The sequence below is a fragment of the Octopus bimaculoides genome, chromosome 3 (assembly GCF_046866305.1).
Source record: "Octopus bimaculoides isolate indiv1 chromosome 3, ASM4686630v1, whole genome shotgun sequence".
NCBI lineage: Eukaryota > Metazoa > Mollusca > Cephalopoda > Octopoda > Octopodidae > Octopus > Octopus bimaculoides.
This window is the reverse complement of record NC_142930.1, coordinates 115,358,580-115,369,657: the sequence shown is the minus strand read 5'-3', so window position 1 is coordinate 115,369,657 and position 11,078 is coordinate 115,358,580. Positions and strand designations below refer to the sequence as shown.

Below are 11,078 nucleotides of genomic sequence, written 5' to 3'. Positions count from 1 at the left end.
AAATTTGAGGGTAATTTGGTTTTTTTTTTTTTTTCGTGGAGATTACTTTTTATTGTTATTTTCAGTCAATTAGATGTCTCAAAGTTTATCCCTTTAACACTTCTGAATTCAGGAAAAATGTAATGAACTCATATCTCATATTCTGGCTTAGTTTTACTGTAAAACAGCTATTCAGTGAAGGAATTTTAAGGAAATTAATAATTAATTGCTTCTTATATTACTTTATATTACCACATTTAGATCTGAAGAACTTTTTAAACCTCTAATGCCATTTAATGAATCATACAAGGAAATGTTATCAATGCATTGTATGCAAATTTAACTTTAAGATCCTAATATTTTTTCTTGTTGTACTCTCAGTACATACATCAACTCAGTTATTTTATTCTACATCTACTTCCTTTAAAAAACAGTCTCCTTTGATAAAACCTCTCCTGTTGTCTTTTCATCAAATGATCAATAAAACAGTTAATCCTTATGTACCCTGTTTATACATGAATATCTGAATATTTTACAAATATCAAAAGTTGAGCTGCACTCGTAATGTTGGTCAATTCATCCAACTTAATCACCTTAGTTCTTTTAATTCTTTCAATGAATTGCAGAAATTGTTTATTCCTTACTTCTGTAATTCTTTTACACTACATACATTGCTAGTGGAATTTTCCTTATTTCTCTTCAGTCTTTCCATGAGCAATTTCTATGATTCCATCTGCCATTAATAACCCAAGTTATTTTGTTAATTTCCTACCTTATAAAAATGAATGTTTCTCTTAAATATTTTGCATAAACCAATGTATTATTTTAAAAAATACCTGTTTCAGTAATCTTTAAAACAAAGAATACTGAAAGACATATCTGTATTGGAAATGTGTAGCAAGAAGATATCTTTCTGATTTTGCTGCTTCATATTTTCAGTCACTAAATATTCATTACAAATTAAGTAGACTGGATAGTGTTCTTTATAGCTAGGCACAGAAGTAAATCCCTTTTGCAAAACAGATTCATTGCACTTCTTTTTTATATATGGGATTCTTCTACCCCTATAATTTCACTTGCTTTTCAATTCCTGTTACTGATTCCAGAACCTGCAAGAACTACTCTGCTAATTCATCTTTATTTTCTCTCATATTCTTGTGACAGATTTAATGATTTATTCTTGGACTAGTATTTTCAATTTTACATAATAAAAAGTTAATTAATATTCCGTCCATCCATTCCATTCATTTTCTCCTCCAATTATTCCTGGGATAGTCTTTGGGGTAGAGCCCTCAGGCACCTCCTCCATAGGATCCAATCAGAAGCAACCGTCAGTACACTTCCTAATAACATTCTGAAAATAAAATTTAAAACAATATCCAGCATATATTATTCAAGATGCATTTCTATTAATGAATATTTAAATTCTATAATAATTCAAAATTAAGACATTTAAAATTTTGTTTAAATATTTATTGAATTAATTTTTATGTGATATAAAGTTATCCTAGAAAATTGAGAAATTTTGTCATTATTTGTTGATATTATATGTAAAGTACATACTTATCACAATTAGATTATCTCAACAAGCCTCTACTTAATAATACAACTCACTATCTGCATTTAATATATTTCTAGACCAATAACTATATGATTTTTACTCTGTTCACAAAACACTTCTTTTTCCTAAGACAACAGACACAATGTCAAATATGTTGAAACCATTATAAAATCAAGAGTTCATTTCATCCAACATATAAAAACATTCTCTTTTACTCTTTTACTTGTTTCAGTCTTTTGACTGTGGCCATGCTGGAGCACCGCCTTTAGTCGAGCAAATCGACCCCAGGACTTATTCTTTGGAAGCCTAGTACTTATTCTATCGGTCTCTTTTGCCGAACCGCTAAGTTACGGGGACATAAACACACCAGCATCAGTTGTCAAGCGATGTTGGGGTGACAAACACAGACACACAATCATATACACACATACATATATATATACATATATATGACAGGCTTCTTTCAGTTTCCGTCTACCAAATCCACTCACAAGGCTTTCGTTGGCCCGAGGCTATAGTAGAAGACACTTGCCCAAGATGCCACGCAGTGGGACTGAACCCGGGACCATGTGGTTGCTAAGCAAGCTACTTACCACACAGCCACTCCTACGCCTATTGATAACAAAATATAGAAACATCTTGTTTGCAGATGCTCATTTGCATCAACATCAAATATTTCTATATGGCAATCATTAAATCCTTACTGCTCTGAAAATAAGATGTGAGAATGAAACAAGAACTAAACGAGAACTGAAACTCAGGTAGTCCATCTCGCTGTTGTTTTGTTCTCATTCAGATTAAATTCCATCCTTGCATTTTAAATCTTGTAGACTAATTTTCTTGCATGTGTATTTTAAGTTTATTGTTTTATGTATAAACAAAATACTCTAATAACCAAACTGAACAAATTTCTCCATGAAAGTTTTCTTACATGTTCCTCGTGGTGGATCTTGACCTATAGTTTAAGAACAACTGTCTTTAAGAAAAAGAAATATTCAACTTTGATTTAATCATACAGAATTTTTTACCTTTCAATTAAAAAAAAAATTATTCTTTATTTTTAATATTCTTTCAATTAGCAATGAATTTTCCTGAAGAGTAGTGTTTCCCATAAATGTCAAGTCAAATGCACTATAATCATCATTCTTGTCGTTTACATTTTTCATGCTAGTATGGGTTGAATGGGTCATCAACCCCTGGACATCACTACCTCAAGTCCTAGGACTCATAGGGGCAATCACCTGGTTTCCATGATATAAAAGTGACTGAGATCACAACATTGCCTCTGAACATGATGCCACTCTGTCACTCATTTACTGCTGAATGAATTGGAGTAATGTGAAATGAAGTGTATTTCTCAAAAACACCATGCACCACTCAGTCTGGAAATCATGAATAGAACAACCTACACACATCCTGGTTCATGTCAGGTTTTCATCCAGAATTGCTGATCCTGTAGATATACCATTTGTCCACACTTCTCCTGTATGTCCCATTTTTTGGTATGTGCTGGATACCCTTCCAAACACTGAATGCATTACAAACTGTACTGAGTTCATTTTATCATGTGATTAACATTAAAGAAGTTGTTGAGTTCTGTCCTTGACAAAACTAAATAGCCTTCTTTATGTCATATTGCTTCCATTCAAAAACTAGTCACTTTATAGAGTGCAACAGGGATATTTTATCATGGCATCAAAACTAGGAAGGTTGCAATTGTCCTTAACAAGACTAAGAAGTTCTCTATTCTATGAAGTCACTGTTCATTTCAAGAAAGATATGACAAAACATGCGGAAAGAAAGTGAGGGATGACCAAGAGTGTGAATAGGTACTATGAGGAAACAGAGTGATGGAATGGTAGAGGGGTAAAGGAGAACAGAGAGTCGTAACTATATGGTGATGGTTGTTGGTAGTTGATAGGAAATTGAATAGAAAATCAGTCTGAGAAGCTTGAAGGGATAGCAGTACATATGTATCGTGGAGAGCAACAGAGGTGGGTTATGGTAAGAGTGGCAGGGGAAGGGAATAATGTAAGAAAGGCTGAGTTAGCTTCACATTCATTTGTGTTAGAATGGTAAATAGAAATCATCTTGAACTGCATAATGGGATTACAATATAAATCTGTTACAATAAGAGTCACATGAAGGATAGAATGATGTTTAGTCACGGAGGGTGATTTAAAAATGTACTGGGTAGGGACAGTTTCAGTGCCAGCCCTCATTCCATAGGCATCATGATGGAAGTAAAGAGAGACAAAGTGATTGTAATGATGAAGGGTAAAAATTAATTGTAATAATTAATGAGTTAGCCAAGAGAAATCAAAATCGAACCAAATTCAACGACTGGCACCCATGCCAACCTCTCCTTCATTGGACATTAAACTCTGCTTGTGAAGACCTGTTGAGGCAAGTGAAATCGAAATCGTATTTGAACCATATTCTATGCCTGGCACCTGTGCCAGTGGAGCACTAACAGCACTGTCTGAGCGTGATCATTGCCAGAGCAGCTGTCTGGCTTCTGTGCCAGTGGCACGTAAATAGCACCATTTGAGCATGATCATTACCAGCGTCACCTTACTGGCACTTGGTGCAGCCGTCTGGTTCACCAGTCCTCATTCAAATCGTCCTACCCATGCTAGCATGAAAAGCAGACGTTAAACGATGATGATGATGATGATGATAAGAGGATTGGGTGCAAACACCTAACATACAACTCTTTATATATGTAGTAGAAGATAAAGAGTGGTAATGATTGTTTTGTTGTGTTTACAATGGTTGCCCTACCAGTGCACACCCACCTGTGTAGGCATAGCAAAATAGTCATCATGTCACTATCATGGTTCTCTTCTTGAAATTCAGCTTCTTGAGGTTAGTCTTCACTTCATTCCAAGTCTTCCTAGGCTTCTCTCTCACACAGGTTCTATCTACTTCAAGCCCCCAGCATACCATGAATAAAATTGTCAATGTTTTATAGAATATACTCCATTAAAACATTGAAATATAAAGAATTACTACAATTCTTGAAAACTCTTTTTACTAACATTTTTCCATGCTTTTCCTGCCTAGAAGAAAAATTTTCAAAATTATTGCTATTCTCTTTACTTAAATGTCAAAAATTCAGAAAGTTTTGTCATGTACCAAATCACATTACATCAACTCTTTAAGAAAATCCTTGTAGTACTTAGATAACACTGGAGGTAGTGTGCAACTGTTGTATTTGTTTTAAGTTGATGTTGTGATGTTGTGAACTAGAATAGGCCTGCTAATTTCTGATTGAAAATGAGTTTCAATTATTGGACATATAGTTATGAGTTTGCTTAATCTTCATTGTCTTGTCAGTAATTCTTGACTGTGCTAGTGCTAAGGTTCTTTGTAGTCAGAGATAGCTTAACCCATTACCTCCCATAATTCTATTAACTGGAATTTTTTTATGAAACTTTGATTTCTAGCATAAAACAGCCTTAGAAACACGCTGGAATGATCAAAATAACATTTTAAATAGAAATAAGCGAGATATTGGGTGAAAAATTAGCAAACCTCATTTGAATATCAGAGAAATATACCTAGTAGATATAGCAAAAAGGTTAGATATGTGTAAATATTGACAGATAATTATGAAATTTGTAATTTTTAAGTGATCTCATGTGAGATCACTGGTAGGTAATGGGTTAAGCACGTGTTTATGTTGTTGGGTTTGTGAAGTTGGAAGGAATTTCTTGGTCTTTCATTTGTGAGCTATAGAAGGAAGTGTACAAATGATCTGTGTGTTATTAACAATTCTACCTCTTAAAAGATTTTTGGGTTTATTCTTTTAATTTTGTAGTGAATAAATGAGTTTTGTAGTTACATGGTACCATGTTATGTAAGTTGGAGTATTGCTACAACTCCAGTTGGACTGTTGCTGCTAACAATACCCCTAATGTAGTTTCAGAATGTGAGAGGTAAATTTTAGACTAGAAATAAACTTTTGTAACTTTAAAGATAGAATTTAATTAACAGTTCTTCAAAGACCAAATACATCCTCCTCATTGTTAAACATTGCCAATTCTTATTGTTGAAGTTCCTATATCTTGTTTTTATATTTTTATAATTGTATTACAACTCTATCACTAAAATAGAATTCATTATATATGTAATTTTCCATTTAACTAAACCCCATTTAACAACTGATTTTACAACGTTGAGTTTTAAGAATGTTCACTGTTGCTTTGAATCGAAAATTATTACTTGTTTTAGAAATGCATTCTCCATAAGGGAAAATAATTACAAAAATAATGTTGCTGTAAACTTAAATTCATAAATGAATTTAACTCGAACAATATTGGTTATTTCTTGGAGAACAAAGGAAGGAAAATGCTCTAATAACACAATTCATATTATTCTTCAAAATTACTAGTGGTGAAAAATTTTCTTGCTGAACTAGTCACAGTGTTTGCTACTTAATGGAGTCAGAATAATGTAATCTTCATTGCTATTCACAAATATTGCTAATAGATTGTGTAGTTAAGTGTACAGTATTGTTTACAGAAGAATAAAAGACTCAAACAAGATGAATAGATTAATTAAAAGCAGTGTAAATACCAAAACAGCTCTAATATTTCATCAATCAATTTTTAATAATATTTTCCTAACTTTTTGAATATTGCATAAATGAAACGAAAAGTTGGTGGGTATGTAACTAAGACATAATTTTGCTATAAGAAAGCAGCACAGCATTTATTTAAAAGAACCACAGGATCAAGGAACGAGAAAATCAAAGATATATATATATATATATATAAGGTCATTTTATATGTCTGTCAAGACTAGTTCATGAGAAACAACATGAACATTAATATAAAGTGTGTCAGATATTACCTGCAAGTAGCCATACAGTTCAATGATTTAGAAACTTTAAAATTGGAAAACAACATGGATTATGAATGCATTTTATGTAATTATTAGTTGAAAATGAAATAGTTAAAACCTGCAAAAAAGAAAACAATAAATTAAGAGCATATTGAATTTTAAGTAAATCTTAGATGGAGTAAAATACCTTAAAAATAAAACTGACATTCATTCTGTTATTAATGGGATGTCTGATTTTATACCACAGACTCTCCCAAAATAGATTTTTAACGTTTAACAATGTAAATGCCAAGAAAGGCATTATGAATATTGTGTATGTAGAGCATTGTATCTTATTCAGATTGGTTGCTTAAGTGCTTTTCTTTGTATTTATATAAGTTAGTGCATTATTTAGAAAACAAGCTAGCCCATTGATTCAATGTGAAGATCCCAGTTAATAACAGTACATGCAGTGTAGGATCTGATGCATTAACTCTTGGCAGATTTACAGATTTTTGATGCATCTTCGCATGCTAAATTTAAGCAACAGCTCTGGTGTACAATTTCCTTCTGAGGTCCATTGAACTGAAAATTCTTAATAAGATTAGGCTGAGAGAAAAGAATTAAAAAAAAAAAGATAAAGAAAAACAGCTAGAGCTTAACTGTTAACATTTCACATGGTCTTCAGATATTATTCATTAAGTGAGACTGTGATTTTAAAAATATTTCAAAATGGCTGAAAGGATCATTTGAAGATTGGCATCTTTTGTGTGTTTAATGTTGGAATTTTTGTTTTGTTTGTTTCTTTTTTTTTTAATAATAACTCAATACCATGACTTCGATATTGCGAAGAAGCAACAGGAAGTAAATAAATCACTTTGACATTTGTATTTGTAACATTTGGATGAATAAATAAATAAATAAATTTACAACAAGTAACCCACTTATTGATACGGAGCTAATAGATTCAGTATTTTCTCTGATCAAATGCCATTATGACATGTCCTACCAAAAATAGTCTTCTAAAGCTATTCTTCAAAATGGAAATAATAAATATCACTTCCAGAAGTTTCCTTTTTGAATGTTCTTAACTCTACAAAGACATCATAAACAAAACTGTTAAATACAACCTACGTTTGTAAAGCTTCCATTTTATATTGTGCATAATGTAACCAAATATGTTTTATTATAGGTCCTGGTTGTACTGATGAAGCTGAACCAATTGCAGCCATTAGCAAACACTTTAATATGATAATCGTCAGCTACAGTGCTGGTGCTGCTTCTTTAAACAACAAGCAGAAGTACCCATATTTTTTTCGAACAGTACCCCACATCAATTATTATAGGTGAGTAGACAGACTGACTTTATAAGCTTTTTGTTTTTCATTCTAATTATCACTACTATTATTATTATTATTATTATTATTATTATTCAGTAGTTTTATTTTTATAACGTACTTTCACTTCACTACCGAGCGCAGCTCTGTGCGCCTTGGGTATGTGCTGTGGTTTGCTGTGGTGCTCTTATGTTTACTGTATTGAAAGTGTTTTGCGTAGAATGTGTGCAGTACCCAGTAGTGCAATTTTCTGTATGTTATATATATTTGTAAGTCCTGGTGTTTTTGTTATGTATTTGTCTGAATATTTTTTTTATTATACCTAAGGCACCTACTATGATAGGAATTGTTTCTGTTTTTAGATTCCACATTCGAGTTATCTCTATTTCCAGGTCTTTGTATTTTGAAAGTTTTTCCATTTCTTTTAGAGAAACGTTGTCATCTGCTGGTATTGAAACATCAATTAGAAGGCATTTTTTTCCTTCATGATCTTTGACAACTATATCTGGTCTATTTGCCTTAATTTCTCTATCTGTGTGTATTGGCATATCCCAGAGTATGGTTGCTTTCTCGTTTTCTGTGACCTTTTCTGGCGTGTGTTTATACCATCTTTTTTCTGTTGCTATTCCATAATGTTGGCATAGCTTCCAGTGTATATAGGTCCCAGCTCTGTCGTGTCTGTGAATATATTCCTTCTTAGCCAGGACTGGGCAGCCAGAGATAATATGATTTATTGTTTCTTGTCGATCTCCACATATTCTAGAGTTACTTGTTATATTTCTTTTCATTATGTGTTTTTGGTAATTTCTGGTGGGGAGGCTTTGGTCTTGTGCAGCAATTAAAAATCCTTCAGTCTCTGCTTTGAGTCCTGAGCTTCTCAGCCATTGCTGGGATTTTTCTCTGTCTATTTCTTTCGCATTTAGTTTAGCCCAGTATTTACCATGTAGGGGCTTTTCTTGCCATCGTTTTATCATGGTCCGTTGCTGTTCTAGTTTTAGTTTGGATTTCTTCTTCTTCTTCTTCTTCTTCTTCTTATTATTATTATTATTATTATTACTACTACTACTACTACTACTACTACTACTACAAAGGTGGTGAGCTGGCAGAATTGTTAGAATACTGGACAAAAATGCTTAGCAGTATTTTGCCCGTTGCTACATTCTGAGTTCAAATTCTGCTGAAGTCAACTTTGCCTTTTATCCTTTCAGGGTCGATGGAATAAGTACCAGTTATACACTAGGGTCGATGTAATCAACTTAATCCCTTCCCCTAAATTTGAGGCCTTGTGCTTCCAGTAGAAAGGATTATTATGATTATTATTAAAATTTTAACACATATTAAAACAAATATATTAAATTTTTTTATCCATAAACACAGGTCTTGTTCTTAAGGATTATTATTTTATTAATGTTTATTTTGTTAATCTAAAATTATATGAGTTGATATTCATCATATGAATCCGTTTTAATCATGGTCAGCCTGTTTTTTTTTTAAGAGTGTCCTGTCAAAGTTTCTTTTAGAGCATTTTCATATTGTTCTTGTTTTGAAAACAATAAGCAATTATCTAAAAGAGATTTGGTTGTAACATTAAGCATGAGTAAAAGAATAAGTTGTATGAAGTCTCTTTTATTAACTGTAAGTATTCATTCACTTGTGTACAGTGGCAGACTGGGTCTGAAAATATTGGTTGCCAGGAGACTAAGCAACTACAATGCTATCATTTAATTTTTTTTTTTTTTTGTTAAAGGTATTCTTTCCAACTATCTACAAACACAACCAAGCTGAAATAATTAATGCATTCTTTCAGGAGTGAATAAAAAATTATCAAGCTTGAGGGGATGGGCCCCCATATATGGATTCTAATGGCGCAGGGGTCCATTTGCCATCGGAAAAGCTGACAACCTGGCCAGTCTACCACTGCTTGTGTAGCACAGCCAAGAAAATCAAATGTATGGCTATAAATGGACATCCATATATATATGTGTGTGTTGTTGTCAAGTTTACAAACAGTGCATATGTTCTGTTAGCATATATAACAGAATAATCTAGAATTTCAATCTCAAAGATCGACCCCATTATACAACTGGTACTTAATTTATTGATCCCTAAAGGAAGAAAGGCAAAGTCAACCTCAGCGGAATTTGAACTCAGAACATAAAGACAGACGAAATACCACTAAGCATTTTGCCCAGCATGCTAACAATTCTGCCAGCTCGCCACCTTTAAACATCTATATATTGCACCCATAATTGAAAACAAACTTTCTTCACAACGTTCATGGTTGCTGTCTGCTACAATCCACATGATACCAAAAAGCCAAACATCTAATTAGATTCAGTGTATATATACACACCTGAATGCCCAATATAACAATAGTCAGTTTAGATTCATCATCAATGATGAATCCTAAGAAATAATGATTCTCCTTAACTGTCAGATCCATTGGGCTTAATTTTACCTGCAGCTATCATTAATCTTCAGTTATTGAAGAAGACAAAATAATAGTTGTAATATACCCTGTCAATTATACTTCGCCATTCAGCTAAACCATGTTCTGAAATATCTGAAATGCATGACTTTGCTCCTAATCTTTGATGATCTACTGTCATAGTTGCAGCAAACCTGACTGGGATTACCATATAACAACACAACTTAGTCATTGTAAGGAAAAAGTTGCTGTATAGCAAAAAGAGGATATTATGGCAATTATCTTTTTTCAAAATGGCCTTTGCATTTTTATCTGCAAACTTGTTTATTGTCAGATTGCTGGGTTTCAGATGACTGATCCTGTTCTATTTCAAGACAATTTCGAAGGCTATTTTTACTCTGAGTATTTAGTGGCCTTTGCTATTATTATGTGTGTGTGTATTTGTGAGTGCATACACACCACACATATATTGGTAATGTATATCTATGCATATATTATCAATATTATTATTATTTGGCACATTCAGTAAAGCAGAGGTCAACACACCTTACAATATTTTCTTATTGCCTATACTTCCTGAGATCAAATCCTGCCAAGGTCAACTTTGCCTTTCATCCTTCTGGGATGAATAAAATAAGGTACCAGTGAAGCTCTAAGGTCAATTTAATTGCCTAACCGTCTTCATAAATTGCTAGCCTTATGCCTAAACTGAAAACTATTGAGAGCAATAAGTTGACAAAATTATTAAAACACTTGAAAAATTGCCTTGCAGAATTTGTTGTGACTTTTTGTAACCTGAGTTCAAATCCTATCAAGAATACTTCTTCTAAGCCCATGAGGTTGATTTAATTATCTAATTACACTGCCTTCAAAATTTCAGATATTGTATCTGTGTTAGAAATGATTGCAATTATTATATTACATGCTTATTTGGAAGATCAAAGTT

The 11,078-nt window shown here is 32.7% G+C and overlaps 1 protein-coding gene across 5 annotated transcripts in view; it reads left to right on the top strand.

Moving 5' to 3' along the window:
• LOC106880693 (uncharacterized) overlaps positions 1–11,078 on the top strand; it is a 550,491-nt gene that overhangs the window by 431,571 nt on the left and 107,842 nt on the right. For all 5 annotated transcript variants that reach the window (XM_089349496.1, XM_052966175.2, XM_052966174.2 and 2 more), the window contains one exon: positions 7,560–7,713. In XM_089349496.1, the coding sequence (XP_089205622.1) occupies positions 7,560–7,713 (154 nt within the window). The remainder of the gene's footprint in view (positions 1–7,559; positions 7,714–11,078) is intronic.